The 20720-nt window shown below is 31.8% G+C and overlaps 1 protein-coding gene across 1 annotated transcript; it reads left to right on the forward strand.

Annotated features, from left to right (window-relative positions):
* The first annotated feature begins 12411 nt into the window (after positions 1 to 12411).
* LOC108462676 (organic cation/carnitine transporter 4) lies at positions 12412 to 14970 on the forward strand. Its single transcript, XM_017762594.2, has 2 exons — positions 12412 to 12928; positions 13412 to 14970. The coding sequence occupies exons 1-2, from the start codon at positions 12481 to 12483 to the stop codon at positions 14572 to 14574; spliced, it is 1611 nt and encodes a 536-aa protein (XP_017618083.2). The 5' UTR covers positions 12412 to 12480; the 3' UTR covers positions 14575 to 14970.
* Positions 14971 to 20720: the final 5750 nt, after the last annotated feature.

Here is a 20720-nt window from a genome sequence, read left to right on the forward strand (position 1 = left end):
ATATAACTCTCGTTCATAAATTTATTAATAGGAAATGGTTTAATATATAATATGTTAGCAGCCATGGACTCTGTTTTTAAGTGAATTTTCACACATAAATTAAAACTTAAAAAATTAAGCCGTTTGCATTTTGTTTTCTTTTTTAATTAAACTCAAATAATTGATATACTCACGAGGGTTCGATCGAATCCATTATTAGCGAGCGTTCAATCGAAACTATTATTATCTTTTATATTTTAAATCATATAAAAGAAATTAATGATATTTAAGTTCTGAACAAAAATTTTAATTATTTGTTGGATGTAAAAATAATAATCATTGTTATCAAATTACATAACAATAATCAAATGGGTTCAAAATTTATGAGCATAACTAATATAACTATATACTGCTACATTCAACATGAATATTTTTAAAAATCATGAAAAATTGTTAAAACAATTATTATATAAAATTAAATTGTTAAAATATTATCTCTGACGACCAAAGTTTCTTTGATAGTAAAGAATCATATTATTGTGTCACTTTCATTGTAAGCTTGCAGCGATCATTTATATAAAATTTCATCTTTCACTTTTGTTTTTTTTTTTGTTTTTTATAATAAGCCTATTATATTTACTTTTTAAAATAAAGTACTACATACAGGGTAAATTAGGGCTATACGGTCCCTTAAAATGAAAAATTTTATTTATATCCTTTAAAATTTTTTAAATTTTAAATTAATAAAAGTAAAATTACAATTTGTTTCCTTAAGAATGATAAAGATTTAATTTAATCTTTTAAAATTATAAAGATAAAGACTATTAAAATAATAAATTTTATTTTTACTACCATAAAAATTATAATTTAATTTTCATCCCTACTTTGAAAAAAGTATTGCATCATAGAGAAACCAATTTTACTTAATAAATTGACCCAAATCAATTATAATCACATGTAAAAAAAGAATGTGTGCTGTAAAATAATAATAATAAATTAATTAACTAATTGGATCACGTTTTTTTAAAACATCATCTTAATAAAGTGAAATAAAAATTAAAAAAGAGTAGAGGAGATGTTGACGCATAACATCATATTGGGTTAAGTTATCCTTCACACGAGCTCAAGACACTGAAAATACCAAAAAGTCTAATTAGAATTATTTTATAGATTTAAATATGACATATTTAAGACATGTATTATATTTTATACATTTAATTATATTTTATAACATATATTACAGTTGACAAATATTGGTAGCAGTGTTGATGTGCCTATTCATTTGACGTTTTGCGGAGATAAGAAAAGAGGAAGAAAAATAGATACATTTGTCGTTTACTGCTGCGTAAGTGATATAACGTTTTTGGAAGCCGAATGTGGGGCATTTTTGTTGGAATATTCGGTTTTGTTTCCCTAAAATCGTTACTGATTAAACGTGTCCAGGCCGTGTAACAATCGAAATCGAAAAAATTAAGCTTCAGGACACGCCCATATGTCCAAGTCGTGTGACTTATACGGCCATGTCTTCAAACCATGTAACTCTCTGTCATTTGCTCCACTATACACACGGCCTGGGACACGTTCGGCGTGTGGTTCAATATATATTTTTATTTTTATTATTTTTTTCCTCTTTTTTATTTGTTTATTTATTTATCATTAAAATTATCATGTAATAAAATTAAAAGAATTAATAAAATTTAAACACTTGGGTTGCCTCCCGAGAAGCACTTATTTAGAGTCTAAGCTCGACTTTACCTTGTACGTGCATGGTTACGGTGGTTCTCGGAGTATTGTTTTATCAATTTTCACAATTTTAACACCAAAATAAGGTTTGACTCGAGTATTGTTTACCTTAAATGTACCGAACTCAAAATGTATTACCTCAACTGTACCGTATAAAAAAACATTTAGTACTGTAAATGGGTTCGATCCGCTTGACTCAGGCTCTGAAGGGAAAATTCGTGGATCCAATTTGTCTAACAGCACTCTGTCCCCAACCTTTAATTGGTTCATTCTCATCATATGCACATCATGTCATTACTTTGTCTCTTCATCGTGTTTTTTCGGTCTCTCATCAACATTCATTTGCGATTCATCTAGTTCGTCAAGTTGCACCATTCATTCTTCACTTGCCGCTCAATTTCTGTCACCTTGACTGAAACATGGCTCCAACATGTTTTCATGAGAGATTTCCTACAAAGAACGTTGAGCCACATGGTTACTAACATAAACAGAACATTCAATACCATCTCACTTACTAGAGACTCTCACAGATCTACGTGTTTGAAGGGTAATCTTTTCGTCACCTATACGAAGCACAAGTTCACCCGTACCAACATCGATAATAGCTCTAGAAGTGGCTAAAAAGGGTCAACCTAAGATCATATGTACCTCACTATCCTCACCCATGTCTAATACAACAAAGTCTACAGGGAATATGATTTTATCAATTTTCACAAGCATATCCTCAATAATACCCCTAGGATACCTAATTGATCTATCCGCTAATAGAATACTCATCCTAGTGTGTTTGGATTTCCCAAGACCAAGTTGTTTAAACATTTTATAAGGCATGACATTAATACTAGCCCCTAAATCATCTAAAGCATTTTCAACATTTAAACTACCAATGAGATAACGAATAGTAAAACTCCCTGGATCTTTAAGTTTGTTTTGTAGAATGATCGAGCAAACTGCATTGAGCTCCACAGTTGACGAGTCGTCCAAATTCCTTTTGTTTATTAACAGATCCTTTAAGAATTGACATAATTTGGCATCTGCGAAAGGGCTTCAACAAATGGTAAGTTAATATGCAATTTTTTTAAGAGCTTAAGAAATTTACCAAATTGTTCTTTCGTGTGGTCTTTCTTCATCGCGTTTAGAGATAGAACCTGAGTTTTGTATTCTCTAACCATTGGTTTTTGCTTTTTCTTATCTTCCTCAACCTCATCATTTTTCACCACAACTTCTTGCATCGATTTCTGCTCAGGTTCAACTAACCCTTCCACGTCTCGAATAGTAATTACATGAAGTTGGTCTCTTGGGTTAGTTTCAGTATTGCTAGGCAAGCTACCTTGTGGTCTTTCTGAAACTAATTTAGCAAGTTGTCCTATTTAATTTTCAAGTCTTTAAATCGATGCTTACTGATTTTTCAATGCAACCTCGGTGTTTTGAAAATGAGCTTCTGACACTGAAATGAATTTTGCCAACATCTCTTCAAGGTTCGGCTTCTTCTCTTGGTGATAAAGTTGTTAAAAACCTGGAAAGGGTTGTGTTCTTTAATTTCCTTGACCACCCTAAGAAAAGTTGGGATAGTTCCTTCAACCTGTATTATAGCTATTACTATAAGAGTTATTTTGAGGTCTATAATTGTTACCAATATAATTAACTTGCTCATTCTCTGTGCTAGGACCAAAGGGTAAACATTTTGAATTATTCTCCACTTTATTTGCATCGCATTGCATCACTAGATTCATCTGCGTAGAAAAATATAAACTGTAAATTTTCTTATTTAATGCAAAATTATTTCAAAAATAAGGAAATATCCTAGTGGTTAATTGATAAATGGAAAAGCATGAAAAGTAGATTAAGGTCCCAAGTTCAAATCCTTTCCATTGCAAAATAATTAAATTTTACATAATCCCTTCTTTTTTTTTAGTATATGTCGCCAATGCCTAATTAAACCTAGGTATAAATAATTTTTTAACAACTTTGATCAGACTTTAATCTCATTTTCTTCACCCTAGTCGCCCTTCCCTTCTCCTCTTCAATTTTTCTTTTCTTTTCCCCTTGTTGCTGCCAACATTAGCAATCATCGGCTTCTGTCTAACGTAATCGGCAATCATTGCCTTTTGTAAGAAGCAATCGACACTCATCGACTTCTGTAGCACCTTGTATGCCACCAACAAGAGATTCCGAGGAGATTTCGCAATTTAATCGAATTTATTTAGTATTTGGCAGATTTTCTACAATTATATTCATTCGGTGGTTTTACCACATCGAGCTTTGCTCGCATTTGTTGGAGTTTGGCATATGGGATCTTGGAAACTCGTGGTGTGTAGTAGATGATTTAGGTAGAAACTTCTACATCGCATCATTTGTATCACCCCATACTCATACACCGTTTGACATTGAGTTGATAATGGCTATGTAATGATATGAAATTCCAATGATGGTTCTATGTTCCTCTGTTAATGCTAATATGTTTCACTATATTTGATATATATGTCCGTTTAAATAATTGTTCAACTCACACTGAGCTTTCATAAGCTTACCCCCGTTGTGTGTAACTTTTCATATAAACCACAAAACTAAAATCAGACTCGGCATATGAAGAATCACCTTGGACCTTAGACTATTTTTAATAAGTATTATTAAGTCTTTATTGGTTTTGATTTGTAGTTTTTAATTATTTTTGGTATGTGGCTTGGTAATTTTTTATTTGGAGAGTTTTGTATGCATGGATTACTCAAGCATAATATCTGGAAAATGCATGATATCTGGCTTAAGAAAAATTTGACATTGATCCCTAATTTCTGTTGCATTACAAAAAACCGTTTTTTGAAGAAAATAAATCGATAAGCTGACTAGATTTCCAAAGTGACATGAATAATGGTTTTTCTGCTACATTAGTTAACATCAATTTTTTACAAAGTAAAAAGACAAACAAACATTTTTTTTCCTAAAACAACACCATCGATAATAAAGTGAATTCTAAGTACACATGCCCTAATAAATGAATGTTTTTAAAATAACTCAAAGTGCAATTATAGTTTTTCTCTAAAATGAGTTTATTTAATGTCTTCAAAAGTATCGTAAGTTGGCTTAGCCATTTTGGTAACTAAAGTAGCATTCTCAATCTAACCCTAACGTCTAGGCCGAGTTTTGGGAGGTTTCAAAGTCTCTAGCTAACCGACTAGTGTTGAAATAGCGGCTTGATCGCCTCCGACCATACTAACGTCTAGAGTAAGAATACTGCACAAAAGATATAAAATAAACGATGTCCACAAGTATACAGGTCAAGTTGTAATATAGTTACAACGAAGTAGGTAAGTACTCCGAGGATCGTACCTAAGCGAGGCTAGTACTAAATTAATTTTAACCTAAAAACAAATAGATCTAATTAGTGCTTTAAATAAATCATATTACGATAAAATTTAAATAGAAGTTTTAGGGGTTTTATAAATAAAGGAACAAAATAACATAAATAAATAGAAAACTAAATTATAAACTTCACCAAATCTAGCTACAGGTGATTTGCTTGCTTTGGTGGTTATAACTAATTCTAATTTTGGGTTTTTATTCAACCAACTAGTCATTAACCTAGTAGAATCTCTCGATCTTCCACTAAACTAATGAGTTTGTAAGAACTACTTATGTAATATCCCTAAACCGGGTTTAGTAGTTTCGGGTTTTTGGGTTCTGAGCGTGAATTGAGGAATTTATTGAGTTAATAGCAATTTTAATTTAATTTAAGCGGTCAATTTCATCTAAAATCAATTAATCAATAATCTGGAAAAATAAAAATATTTTTTCAAAAAATTTAATTTTAAAGTAATTAAATAATTATTAGTGAAAATAATTAATTTTGGTTGAAAAATAATTTTAAAATAATTTTTATTGGGGTTAATTTGAGTTAAATTTAAATATTAATTAAATTAGATTTAATTGTAAAATAAGCAAATTTTTGGAGTATTTATTTGTCAAATAAACCTTTAAATTTAGAATTTTTAAAGGAAATGATCAATTGGTAAAGTAAGAGAAAGGTGGGAGTGACCATTTGGGCAAAATTCCCAATTTTTAAATTTCTGGTGGGTGGTTTCAATTTTAAACACGATGCATCTAGCCTACTTTTCACAATATTTACATCAGATTAGAGAGCTATAAAATTCATTTTCTTTGTATGGTTTTAAAGATCTATCATCAAAGAATCGGTTCTACAAATTTCCTTCTCAAAATACTCTCTTTTCACCCGAAATTATTCACAAAAGCAGCCAAAAATATTCTGAAATTTCTTAAGATTTTCAATCAAAGGATTTAGAACGAATGAAACGTAATTATTATTTCTAAACTTATTTTTATGATGATTAGAAGCATATTTACATGATTTGAGTGATAATTACATGATTTTTTTATCAATGTCATCTTCTTTAAAAGTTTAAGGTGCTTTAATGGTGGATCTTGAATTTTGATAGGAAATCCACAAATCAATGGATGTTCCAACTCAAAATGGATCTATTAAAAGGTTTTTGATCTTATTTATAAAGATTAAACATGTTTTATAAGGTAATTTAAAGAAATTCTTGTCTTCATGAATTGATTTTCTGGATTTTTGTGAAATTGATTTAAATGTGAAATTGATGCTTAGTATATGTTTATTTGGTCTAGTATTGATGTTTGGAAGTGATTAAGAGGGATGGAGTGATCGATTTTGTGAGGAATCAATTTTTCAACTTGATGATACAAATTCAGTAAGGTAACTTTGAGTGAGAATTCCGTGTAGCCTAGTTGATGAAAATTTGGGTTTATTATATCTTTTAAAAGGCGGTAATATGGTAATATTTATTTTATCTCTGCTAAAGCTCCGAATCTTTAAAATGATCAAGCTAATCGAAATTGAAGCTTAGATTTGCTTGGTTGATCACTTGGCTGTGGTTGAGTTAGTTGTATGTTGAGTGTTATTAAAGGGGGATTTGGTAAATTGACCATCACTTATGCTTAATTGGATGATTAATTAATGATTGCAAAATTTTAATTGAGTTTTGGTTGGTTAATTTTGCAAGATTATTTATATATGTTTAAGTGATGAATTTTTTTGTTAAATGTTGGTAAGTGAGCATCTAGTGATTTTATGTGCTTGATTTGATTGACTATAATGGTGAACTAAACAAGTTTGTTAGGGCTTTTGGTTTATGTTATGTTGACATTTCAATTGATAAATGAACATTAATAATAGGTAATTGGTATGCTAGATTTAATCTGATGTTAAAATGGTATGTTACATTATTCACATATGCATTTTGGCACTTTAAATTGAGCACATTATTGACTGAAATTATGTTATGAATGATTGATTATATTGGCATTATAGCATGGTGGATCCCTTGGATATACTTAGCATGCCATAGGATTTATGAGTATTCACCATATTATTATGTTATTTGTGAGCAATGAGGCTCTAGGTAGACTGATTTGGAGTAGATAAGGGAGTGTTGAGCTTGTGTCTCCACTCAACGAGACTGATTTGAGGCAATATAAGGAGTGTGTAGCCTCAGCCCGCTCAATCCGGGACTGATTCTAACCCTGATTGGGAGTAAGGAGATCCGTTTATCTGATGTATGATCAATGAAGCCATGATTGTATATGCCAATATAAATGTATGAAATGTTATATGATAAATTAATGATTATATCCATGGTTAATTATGATTTTTTTGATACATGGTTAAGCATATGACATTGAACTATTATGGATTGATATTTTGACTGAAAATTTGTATTTGATTGATTCCGATTTAAGCATGATTTGGGTGCTAATTTACTCGTCATTTTATTAACATTCACTGGGCTTTTTAATCTCACACACTTACATTCATGCAGTTAATCGATGGGATTGAGGAGCTGAGGAGCCGAGCAAGAGAGTTCCAAGAGATTAAGGCTCGGTAGAAATTTAGTTACACATTTTAGATATGTTAATTGGGCATTGTGGAACTTTCAAAACTTATTTTAATTTTGGTTGTAATTGGACTTGGACATTGGACATTTTTAATTTTGGATGGTTTTATAATATCAAATATGCATGTTTGAGTTTGATTATTGAATAATTTGCGATGTATTGTTGCTTGATAATACGGTGATTGATAACACGGTGTGTGAGGCATTATGTTTACACTAACCATTGTTTAAATGAAGCTTCCATGTAGTGGTTTACTAGCAACTAAGGTACGCCACTTGTTTGAATTAACCGGTGGGTGATACGCATGAAATTGAATGTTTGAATTAACCATTGTTAATAAATTTAATTGAAGGTGTATGAATAAGTATTATATTTAATTGAGCTAAATCGGGTTTAATTGGCAATTAAAATACTCAAAATGGGGTTTAAAATCGAATTTTTAGCACAAAAAAAACTGCAGTGGACTGTTAGGGGTTTGAATTCTGGTCTTTTTAAATTGGTTCTCTAGTCCGTTTAAATTACAAATTAGTCCTGTAACTTGATAAATCTAATTACAACATTAAATGATAAGGAAACTTGATAAAATTTTAGGATTAGACTTGTAATTGATAAAATTTGTTAGAAATGCACTAAATTTAATATTCGGGTATAGTACTGATAGTTTGAAATTGTTACGATTTAGTCCTTAATAATAAAACTTGAATTAGACATAGAAAATAAAATCGAATTAAGCTGAAAATTTTAGGGCTTACATAAATTGACTAAAAGAGGGTTGGTAAATGTATAGATCTAAATTTGGGTTAGTTTAACCATAGGTGGTAAAATGATAAGAATGCCCTTAGGTTAAATTACTTATAAAAAGTTTAAAATTGGTTCACAAATTACTTCCACATTAATAAATAACTAATAAATGGATAAGATTGAGGTGTTATAAGGCCAGGGTGTATATTGGGAAGTTGTTAGCCGGAGAGTCACTTAGGTGGCTAATATGACGCTTCGACTTAGGGCTGGTCCATCCCGGTCAGGTTTGGGTGTCACAACTTATCTTTTAACCTCATAGTCCAGACCGGTTTGGGGCTAAGGTGTTCATGGATAGGTCATACCAATTTTGGGTTAATTCCTACCTAAATGACTTCTTAGGGTCGTTAGGCCTAGGGTTTTTAAGTTCTTCCTCTCCCAAACAATTGATTCGTTAAGAAAACCCACAGAGTAATAAGTTAATCACACCTCCACTCGCTAATCCCCTATAAGAGGATTAGTTCCTCATAGATCTCATAAACATAATAAACTTGACAAAGAAGATATGCATAAAGAATAAATCAATAGTAAGGTTTAGAGAATCCTAAATTTTATTGATTGATGTAAGCGCAAAATCCACAAGATTTGGTTCGAATTTATAAATCAACTTCTCTGAATAACACAAAATAGAAAAGAACTTAAATAAACCTAAAGCCTAAATAAAAGAAGAATTAAAGATTAAATTTACAAAGAAAAACTTAGAATATCAAAATTTGTCCTTTAACAAGTGCTTAAAAGCCTATTTATAGAGTTAGGGTTGTCGTCGTCCTCAACCCTAGGTTAGTTGACGCTATCATGTTTAACTTCTGATTGTGAGGACTAAAACGTCCTTGGCTTGTAAATATTTCTGTATAAGGTTGATATTGTGACACCCTAGTGTCTATGTCGCGACAATGAAGGCAGTATGCTCAGGCCGATATTGCGACACCCTAGTGTCTGCGTCACTACATTGAAGACAGTATGCTTAGCTTCATGGTAGCTTCAAGGGTGTGTCGCGACATCCTATGGTTATGTCGCGACACCAAAGGCAATATTGCAATTCTTACATTCTACTACCTATGTTGCGACCCCGAATTCCCCATGCATGTTGCAACACAGCGACCAGTATTGAGTTCTTACGCCCTTGTATGGTCTCCTGCACACTAACTAAATATGTTAGCTCACCTTTAAGCCTTATTTGGCCCCTAGGGTCAATAAAAGACTCAAAATACACTTTTTCTTGAATGTAAACTAAACTATAAAAAATTCGACTAAAACATAATAAAAGTGCTTATATTCAAGGTCCTCAAGTGCAAAAACTAGTTTAATCTGCTACATCGTAATATGACAGATCATGGCTATACACGATTCGCATGGATGAAAGTGAGCACATTAGATGTCACATAAGTCAATTTATTACTTTTTTAAATTATTTAAAGAATGTTGAGGTTTATATTGACGATGAAGATCAAACTATGCTATTATTGTGCTATTTACCCCCTTCATACAAGTCTTTTAAGGAGACCCTAATTTATGACAGAGATAAACTCTCTTTCAAGGATGTGAAGGGTCATTTTTTGAGCAAAGAAAAACTCAACAATGAGTTTGGTTCGGATAGCAAGTAAATAGGCAAGCCTCGATTTTGGTAGCAATAAAGAATCGAGACAAGAGATGTTGCTAATATAAGAAGTTAGTTTACGTCAAGGCATATTGTTGCAAACTACGAAATAAGAGGGTTGTTGAGAGCAATGAGAAAGAATTAGCTTATGCTAATTTGGTGGACTATAAGGTGATGATTTCTTGTTGGTGTCGACAAGCGAAAGCTCCAAACTTACGTCCAAGTGGATCCTTGATTCGGGGTGTTCTTTCCATATGTGTCCCAACAAAGACTAGTTCTCTACATACTTGTGCTAGTACCGTTTAGATTAGGATGCACGACAAGAAAATCGGGACACTATGAGATGTCAGGCATGTACCTGATTTAAAGAGAAATCTCATCTCCTTGGGAAATTTGGACTTGATGGGTTGTAGAATTAACATTGAGCCAAGCAGCATTAAGGTATTACCTAGGACTCTCATTTTGATGAAAGATAGAAAGATTGGCAGTCTTTATGTTCTTCAAGAATCGAAGGTAATTGGTGAAATAAAATGTCCCTCGTTTGTTAAGGAGTCATAGTTAACTTGTTTGATGCAAAGGCAACTTGCTCATAGGAGGAAAAAAGGTATGACTGTTTTGCAAAATTCTTTTTTAGGTGCAGTTTTAAAAAAACAAAGCACTGCATTCATGGAAAGAAAACCCGAGTCAGGTTTGATTTGGCAAAGACTAGAAGTCTTTTTAGTTTCAAATTCCAAACATGACTTGGACTCAGTTAATATCCTGCAAATTTCAAGATAGGCCTATGGTGAGCTTTGGAAAAGAAGGCATTGTGGAAATACGCGTCAAGGTGAATATTTGTGGAATATGCCTCGCATTTCAGCATAAACAGTATGTGATGTCGCAACGAGGAGGAGCTCTTCATCCCGACGAGCGACCATTGTCACAACAAGAAAATAAGCTTCGTCCCGACGACACAACCATACTTTGTCACGAGAGAAGAAAGCCACGTAGCAACGAGGCAACGTGTTCCTCAATTTTCTCGGCTTTACTGCTTTCAGTTAAACATTATTTTAGTTTTCCACTTAAACTCTAATTAGTGTAGATTATTTTAATATTATTTGACCTACAAATTGAGGCTATAAATAGGCCTTCTACAACCCTAGAAAGATTAACCTATAACACATTTAGGTATTAACTTTTGCAAGCTTTTAGGGAATTTTGTGTTTAAGTTTTGAGGGTTCTTTTTCGGGTTTTCAAGGTTTAGTTTTTATCCCCATCTTTGTACTATTCGTTTTTTCCAAATTAGTGAAACTATCTTTGCCCGTGGTTTTTATCCTCTTCGGAAGGAGTTTTTCACGTAAATTTTTTATGTTCGATCTCTTCAATTTTTTCGTTATTTCTCTTATTCATTGTTTACATAAATTTATCCCCAACATATCCAATCCTACCAACATATCTCGAATACCACTAGTGTTCATTCTTAATTAGAAGCTTTTAAGGGATGGCCTCTAATTAGCCATAAGGAAAAATTGGAAGTCAAAATTTATTCCACCATGGTTATCACTCTTGATTGCAATTTAAGTTGCTAATTATCTAGTGTATTCTCATCTATGAATTCAAGTTTCTCTTAATTGGATTTGAGAACAAGATCCTGAAACTTGTTGTCAGGGAAGGGATTAAGTATGTGAATGTGATGGCCAGATTGGCAAACAACATTTCTCTGAGTGTCACTAGTATTTAGGATAGATTATGGGTTTTAAGGATGATATAGCTATAAACAATTTTGTATGAATTAAATTATAATAAGATCGATTGAATTGGAAATTAATTAGTATATTGATTCAAAATAATGTAAATTATTTGTTGACTTGTAAACAGTATCAAGCTGTAATTTATCAGCCAAATGAACCAATTAAAAGCTAATTAAACCAATTTTTCTTTGATTAAGATAAACTTTCATGGTCCGGCAAAAGAACACTATTTTTTTGACCGAATTTCATTTAAAATTAATGTAGCTGTCAGCTAATCCTTTTGATTATGTTTTTTATCTGCTTATGTCTGTAATGAGTAATCAACCTCTGGAATTGTTGGAGCTGATGCTATGTACCCAACTATTAGTTAGCTCTTGAATGCACTTTTTTCTGAAAAGGAAAATTTTCAGATTACTTTTGTTTTTCCTTCAAATCAAGCTCCTTTTTTCCTTCAAATGAGTATCGGACCGACGCTTTTATTAACAAGGATAAAAATATACGAAAATCTCAAATCAATGGTTAGATATCCATCCACGTATCGAGTTCACAAATCATCACACCAAGTCATAACCCAAAACATATGGAAATGGAACTTTCCCCTATATATACATACATCTGTGTAAATGGGATCCTAGTTCCTACGTTGAGTAAAAAACATTAATATACACCCAAAAAAAAAACTGCAAAAATAAAAACAGAGCTATGGCTACCGCGGGAGGATCAGAAACCTGTAGCCATGGCTCCTCCTTAGAGTCATCTTTACTCCTTCCGACCAAGCAACCCAATTGGGAGGCTATACCCGAATCCGAATCCGAGAAGCTTTGCATAGACGACATGCTAGATGTGTATTGCGGAGAATTCGGGTCGTGGCAATTGAGACACTTTGTTTTAACGAGCCTGGCATGGGCGTTGGAAGCTTTCCACACCATGGTTATGATATTTGCGGACCAGGAACCTGGTTGGCGGTGCGTGGAAGGGTCAGGATCACGGTGTGATGAGAAGGCTGAAAGTGTTTGTGGGCTTGAACCAGGGTCTTGGGAATGGGAGGGTGGTCCGGGAAGCTCCACCGTGGCTCAGTGGGGATTGGTTTGCGGGGAGAAGTATAAGGTTGGGCTTGTTCAAGCCTTGTTTTTCGCTGGCTGCATGATTGGTAACATGTTCTCACCTTATCTTTCTCTTTATTCCAAAACCCGTAATATTAAACACGATACGGAAAATAACAATATTAATACATAAATTGTTAGGTTATTAACGTTATGCTAATGTAGTTTTAGGAACATAACAAGTTAGTTTTTTCTGGCATGGAAACCATATCTACATGGCGCAATAAATGCATTTGTGGACCCGAAATTTCATGGGAAAAAATAAGGATTTCTTTTCAGAAAACTGTTATCTGATCGAGCAATTACAGATAACAGAAATATTTTCAAAGAAAAAAAAAGGAAGTTGATGATCAAGTTGAAAGCTAAAGTTCAGACATGAAGATCATATTCTTGATGTTGATAATGTGTCTGGGTTCTACCATACATTTTCAATCTTCCTTTTGAATGTAAAGAATCACTCGTTCATGAACATGGTGAATGCTTGAATTCATGACTAAAACTAATTTTTTCTACACAATTATTTTTTTTAGGCGCAGGAGTATTTGGTCATCTATCAGACTCAAGCCTTGGAAGAAAGGGTTCCTTGAAGACAGTTTGTATCTTAAATGCCATCTTTGGTTGCCTCACATCAATAGCGCCAGACTACTTCACATATTTGCTTCTCAGGTTCCTAACAGGGTTCAGCACCGGTGGGGTTGGCCTTTGCTCCTTTGTATTAGCCACCGAACCAGTTGGTCCAACCAAGCGTGGTGTGGCTGGAATGTCCACATTCTATTTCTTTTCAACCGGCATCGCCTTACTTGCAGGCATTGCTTACATTTTCCCTACATGGCGTGCTCTTTATGTCGCCTCCTCTGTCCCCTCTGTCCTTTTCCTTTTTCTAGTTATTCCATTCATCTCTGAGTCCCCGCGATGGTACCTTGTTCGAGGGAAAATAAATAAAGCAATGAAAATCATGCAAGCCATAGCCAAATCTAATGGAAATAATCTCCCTGAGGGGATTATCCTAGCACTGGATGATGAAGCTAATGATGCTTCAAATGATAACCAGAGTAGCTCCAAGGAAGCTGTCTCTGGTTCCATAGTAGATGTAATCCGATCACCGGTCACCTCTATTCGACTATTTCTTGCAGTCGGAATCAGCTTCACTTGCTCAGTTGTGTACTATGGGCTTAGCTTGAATGTTGTCAACCTTGAGACAAATATTCACTTAAGTGTCCTTCTTAATGCAGTGGCTGAAATGCCAGCATTCACGATAACAGCAGTTTTATTGGATAGATTTGGGAGGAAGCCGTTGGCAATTGGGACACAATGGTTCAGCGCAATATTTTGTTTAACGGGGAGTGTAGTGGGGAGTGTTAGGATGTGGGAAGTAATCAAAATGGGCTGTGGGGTTTTGGGGATATTTGGGATGGCTGGAACTTACAATCTGTTGTTCATTTATACAGCTGAGCTTTTTCCAACAGTGGTGAGAAATGCAGCCCTTGGAAGTGCAACTCAGGCGGCCCAGATGGGGGCTATTTTGGCACCATTTGTGGTGGTTTTGGGCGGTATTCTTCCGTTTTTGGTGTTCGGGATATGTGGATTGGTTGGTGGGATGCTTGCATATTGCTTGCCAGAGACACTGAACAAGCCATTGTATGACACCATGAGGGGGATTGAAGAAGGGGAGGCTGACTGGAGAATTACTTGAAGCCATATTACCATACCTTTGTACCATTGCCACGGATGGTCAACTTCATGACATTTTTTGGCATTGAACAACTGGTAACATATGCAACAGAAATAAGATGCAGAAATAGAGAAATTGAGGCCTAAACAGTTTTGAGTCATTTGTTAGTTGTTTGGGATTAGGGTTTGACCGGACCGAATGGAGTCCAAAAATTTATTTCTTGTCATCGTTCAAATAGCTATTCAAATTCTGAAATAATCAAATAATACAAATTCTCAATAGAGACCTGAATGCCCGAGAAAAGTAATTCAAAGGATTCAATTTTTAGTAGCTCATTAGTGAATACTCTATGTGTAAGAATTAAGCTAAGAAAGCATTGGATTTTGTCTTTTAATATAAACAAAGTTCCCATAAAAAGTAGATTTGATCTTCAAGGAGTTTGATGATAAGATCTCTACTGAATATATACTTTATTGAAGATTTTGTGTGGATTAAAAAGAATTACAGATTGCCATTACCTGTAATTGAATAAGTATTTTATTCTTATATATTGAAAACTGTTCGTAAATATTAGTTAATACGAGAAAAGAGAACACTTTATTAGACAATGTAAAAACTATTTTTAGTGCAACTATTGTAAACAAACTGAATTATGCTCATCAATTTATATCTAAGCTTTCATAGGGAAAATCTTAAAATAGAAAGATTTAATTTGAAATATAAGTGAGATTGTAAGTATATTGAGGAGTGAATAGGTAAGGCGGGTACAAGTAAACTTGTATGCGTGCATGCATTGTAAAGGTTTTAGGCAGTTAGATTTGAGGGCGTTTTTTGATACGTGCAAGCACAACCAAAATACAATATGATAAAGATGGACAATATATATTACATTTATTATCCATTTATAAATAATTAAGAAAGAAATTCTTGCAATGAGATGATAGAGATGATTTTAAGAGTGTATTATTTTTGTATCAGATTAAAAATTATATTATTAATGTAGAAGATAATGATATAAAGTTTGTAGTGTCATTTAAAACAATCCAGTATAAATAACGATGGAAAGCAAGAACATATTTTGACTAACACGTGTGCAAATCCCAAACAAAACTTCAACTCTTGATGATTCCAACACTCTACTCAACTCATCAACTTTAAATTGAAGTTAATATCTTAATCAAACAAATTAACAATGAGATTTTATATATTGTAATTTGCACAATTCTTTATCTTCTTTTATTATTTTAATATATTAATCCTATGTACACCTAGGCTAAAATAATATAAAAATATTATTAATTAGATTTTAATTATCTTCGCAAAGTTGGATTTTACATTTGTGTACTAAAAGTCAATCCTTTTTTTTAATAAATTAAATTACCAATATATCATTTTTGTTTTAAATGTAATTTTTAAAATAATTAATAATCAAAATTTTAAATAATAAACTTAAAAATACTTGAAAATCCTATTAATCTTAAATTTTCGAGGCAGATAAAAGTAGAAATTAATCAAACATTTAACGCAATTTTACTTTTCTTATCAACTTTAGCTTTGACGTGGAATCTTAAGTTTCCCAATCTTTTGAAATTCTTAATATTTTTTTTTTTTATCCAAATATTATCTACACCGCCAAACAATTTGTACCTCTTGGGAAAATTAGTTTAAAAAGTCCGTTTTAAAAAATAATTAACAAATTAGGTTTTTTTCATTTTTAGGAAAATAAGTCGATTTTTAATAGAGAAATAAAAAAGCACATCGATACTCATTCTTCTAAAAAAATATTTTTGGGTGACAAAAATTTGAAGAGAAAGATTTATATTTATTTGTGTTTGTATTTGTGCTTTAGGGAAAAATTGTGATAGTTTTAAGCTATGTTTTAGTCCACGGTGATGCGGTGGCGCTCGGAGAACCTCACATTTCATTTGACGTGTGGCGAGTGCACCATCACCTTAAAAGATGTCACATTGCAACTCGGGTTCTCAATTCACGGTAGTTATACAGTAACAGGTTGAAGTATAACTAGGGCTCCCAGTTAATAGTGGTTATGTAATCACAGATTAAAGTTTAATACCACCAAAAAAGGATGTTTTATAAACCTCATATATAAGTTTGAGATCATAATCGTAGGGAAAAAATGGGGCTCACCAGTATTATCAACTTATTCTTTTTCTCCATCAAAGTAGTATCATTAACCTCATTGTCCGAAACTTGTATCAAAGATGGGGGCAAGAAGACTTTCAGGAAAGAAATGACTATAACAGTGGAGAAAAATCTCGTAACAACCCCGTTTTTATTGGTATCGAAAATGGTGGTTTTAGAGTCCCATTTTTCCATGAAGGAGTCAATAAATTTTATTATTTAATATTTACGAGTTTATTGTAATAAACATATAATTTTGGTCTAGAATTTTTATTGATTGGTTAGTAGTTAAGGTACAAGTGTTTTAACCCTAAAATCAATGGTGTCGGAAATTGAGGTATTATGACCTCTGTAAATCGAATCCGTAAATATTTTTATTAAATACTTACAGGGTTACTATATAGATGAATTTAATTTTTGATAGGTAATTTTGTCAAAATAATAACTAATTAAGGTATAAAAATCTAAAAAGTTAATCGCGATTGAAATTTATTGATTAAATGGGGTAAATTCTATTATTGCAAGGGTTAATATGGGAATTAGGCCACTATGCATAATAGTGGACGGTTAAAGCTTGATAATTAACAAAATTATATGAAAAAAAAAACAATGTTAAATTAAGTTAAAAAGGTATTAAATTATAAAAACAAAAAGGGATAGCCATTTTTAATCATCCTTTCCACCCTCCGCCACCGTTTTCACCATTGAAGAGAAACCAACCTTTCGTCCAAACTTTATTGTTCAAATTGGTAAGTCAATTTTTGTCGCTTAGAAGAAAAATAAATTAATAGTGATTAATTTCTTTCTATAAAAAATTTGAGAGTCTTTTAAAAACAGCATCACTTTCATTTCCCTAATTTTTTTTCCAAATTGGGTTAAAAGAAACTTACCCAATATTTGGATTGAAATAATTTTTTTTTAATTTAAGCAACGGAATGTAAAAGGAGTTTAATATCTCTTATTTTCTCTTAAATTACTTAATATTTTTTATCCCAATTTAAAGTAAAAGATAAGAAAAGAAAAGCAATTTCTTTTAATGTGCTATAAATATCATTTTATAATTAAAAATATTATAATCAATAATTATTTTATAAAAGGATATAATTGGAAAAAATATTATAATTATTAATTTTTTACTTCCCAGATTTTAACCAAACAAAGATTGCAAAAGTGTTTTATTTTCCTTTCCTTAAATAATTTTAATTATCCAAATAAAATAAACATATATAATTAATTTCCTTTTACCTTAACCTTTCTTTATTTTCTTTCTTTTACTTTCTTTTGCTTTCCTTTCTTTTTATAATTTTGGTATAATGACAAAATTTACTCTTAATATTTACATTTTTTTTTGGTTTTTTGAATCACTTTTGCCTTTAACCTTCAAATTTTAGTTAACTTATTTTTTTTGTTAGATAGAAAAATTGACAAATTGTTCGAATTTTAATAGCATTGATGTGACAACCTGCGTGTTAGGGTCTTCAAACGGTTAACCGAATCGAACTAATATTAATCGAATTTTTTAATCCTTTAACCATTAATTGAACCAAATTTATATGTTTTATTTTTTTTGTTAAAACAAGTATAAAATATACCAAACTAAATAAATTGATAATGTTCATTTTACCGAATTAACCGAATTAGTAATAGCCTAATACATATAATATATAATATTATTTATTAAGCTCGGTTAATTACCCGATTTCGAACTGAATCAACTGTTAATTGAAATTCCAGAAAACTTTAACCGACCTCCAATCAAACTAGATCGATTAACCGGCCAATTAACTGGCCGATTAATCGAATTAGATTAGTTCGGTTGATTAATTCAATTTTTACCGAAGTTTGAACACCCCTACCTGCATGACAATCCACATTTACTTCATTGTTGATGTGGATAATTTTTAAAATATATATATGAGCTTTTTTGAAAAAAAAAATTCTTTTGAATTTTTATGAAGTACGCACAAACTGTCACTTAGGTTACCATGTCATTGTTGTTAAATTTTTAACAGTTTAGTCAATTTTCCAAAAAAAAAACTAACTACATTTTCAAGGTCAAGGCCCAAAGTGATAAAAAAATAAATTATGACCAAAATGACAAACAAAAGTCAACATTAGGAGTTAAAGGTGACATTGATAGCAAAATAAATTCGTATTTTTCATGTATTTATTTTTGGTTAATTATTGGATAAAATGCTATTAAATTTGATTTTTTCTTATTGGGAATGAAGTTGATGTGTTGAATTCAAACTCTTACAAAAAGGGGGCTAAATTGAAACAAAAAGTAAAGAAAAGGGCTTGATTGAGAGATTGAAAATTCAAAGATATTGAAGGCCGTTGAAGATTTTTTAAAAAAGTGGCTGGATAAAAATTGAAAGATTTTTTATATTGTTACAATTTTGTAATTAGTTTAAATTTGAATTTTAAAATTAGAATTATTTAGTAATAATATTTAGGATTATTTAGTGACAATATTTAGGAAAAATCTAGCTAAATTTTAACACTAAATGTGTGTATAAATATGGCTACAGCCAATTGAATACACTTGTGCATTTAATAAATTCTTTATTTTTTTTCCTTAACTGCGCCAGTGCTATATTCTGCCATTTCAATTTTTTCTTTTACTTTCAACCTTTTGGTGCCATTCCCTTTTCCATCACCCACAATTCCACAAATCTATTTTCAAAACATGATTTTTTTCATGATTAACTAAACCCTTTTTAGTTTTAGTCTAGAAATTGCTCTAATAAAACAATTGTGAGATACGAGCTTGCTCAAAAAACCTCTCAACGTATTTTCTATCTCTCCAGTCTATGGGATAGTACAAATTCGTCTTGTAAAGTTGATTCAACTTTGATTCAAGAAGCACACGTTGGGTTGAAGTTGTTTGGTGTACAGTTGGGAAGACGAATCAACTGTGTTGTGTTCGAATTCCCGAGAACAAATTGGTATGTCTAGGTGAGAAAAGCCAATTGGATTTCGTCAAGAGAAATAGAGATTGGATTTAAACGACCCACGCAGTTGAGGCCGTTGATTCGAGTTGAGCTTTTCAGATCGCAAGGTTGTCGAAGTCTTAAATCGTGAACACGTGTATCGTAGTTAGAAATTTGGCAAGAGTCAATTTGCAGGTCGTACCGAGATTGACTACATAAAGAAAAGTTGACAATCGAGATGTTCATGGTCACTATAACCAGCTTATTGCTTGGAAGAAAAAATCTATTTCAAGGATTGATTCAATATTGGAGTACACCAAGGCTAAGCTAAGCTTAAAAAAATATTTTATTTATCCATTTATTTTATTTTCTTAAATTTAATTTTGCATTTTCGAATCTATTTTTATTTTATTTTAATACACTTCATATTTCTTTATTTTATTATCTTAATTAATTTAAACCCCCCATTTTTTTATTTTTTCAGCACTACTACGCACAAGTCATGGGCACGACTGTGGCCACGACAACGAATCTGGTCACAAGAAAAGGCGAAATTAGATAACTAGTCCCTGTGGATTCAACCCTACTACTTTATATTTCAATTTATTGTTATATTTATTGTAGGGATTTATATTTGGTGGTTTCGACGCCCATCGGACATTATGCCTAAAATTATTTACTCAAATATAGGGTTAAGTAATTTAAGAGAAAATAAATTGTAAAAAAAATATTAAACTCATTTCACTTTTTTTTAATAAAAAATTATCAAAGAAAATATGTTACTTTTCACTTTTTATTTTATATGATAAAAGAAAGTTAGTTGTCAACATTATCTAAACTAAAAAAGTTTACGAGGTGTTTGGTAAACAAAGTTTTGGGATTTTTTTAATTGATTTTGGCACAAATGTTTGATTGGATAGTCAAACCCTTTAATTATAATGTTTGGTGAATGAAAGTTTGCAAGTACTTCTTGAGCTAAAACCTCCAAAAGGAAAAACATAGGAATGAACAACTTTTTTCATCAGTTGATTGGGAATGAGATACGTGGAATGACATATCTGATTATACTTGCTAAAAAATTACTCCATTTAC

Source organism: Gossypium arboreum, chromosome 13, assembly GCF_025698485.1.
Source record: "Gossypium arboreum isolate Shixiya-1 chromosome 13, ASM2569848v2, whole genome shotgun sequence".
NCBI lineage: Eukaryota > Viridiplantae > Streptophyta > Magnoliopsida > Malvales > Malvaceae > Gossypium > Gossypium arboreum.

Excerpts from the sequence above, each read along its gene's own strand:
- LOC108462676 (XM_017762594.2), top strand. The coding sequence starts at position 12,481 with ATGGCTACCGCGGGAGGATCAGAAACCTGTAGCCATGGCTCCTCCTTA. Across the intron at positions 12,929-13,411 it reads TTTCGCTGGCTGCATGATTG|GCGCAGGAGTATTTGGTCAT; the intron begins GTAACATGTTCT and ends TATTTTTTTTAG.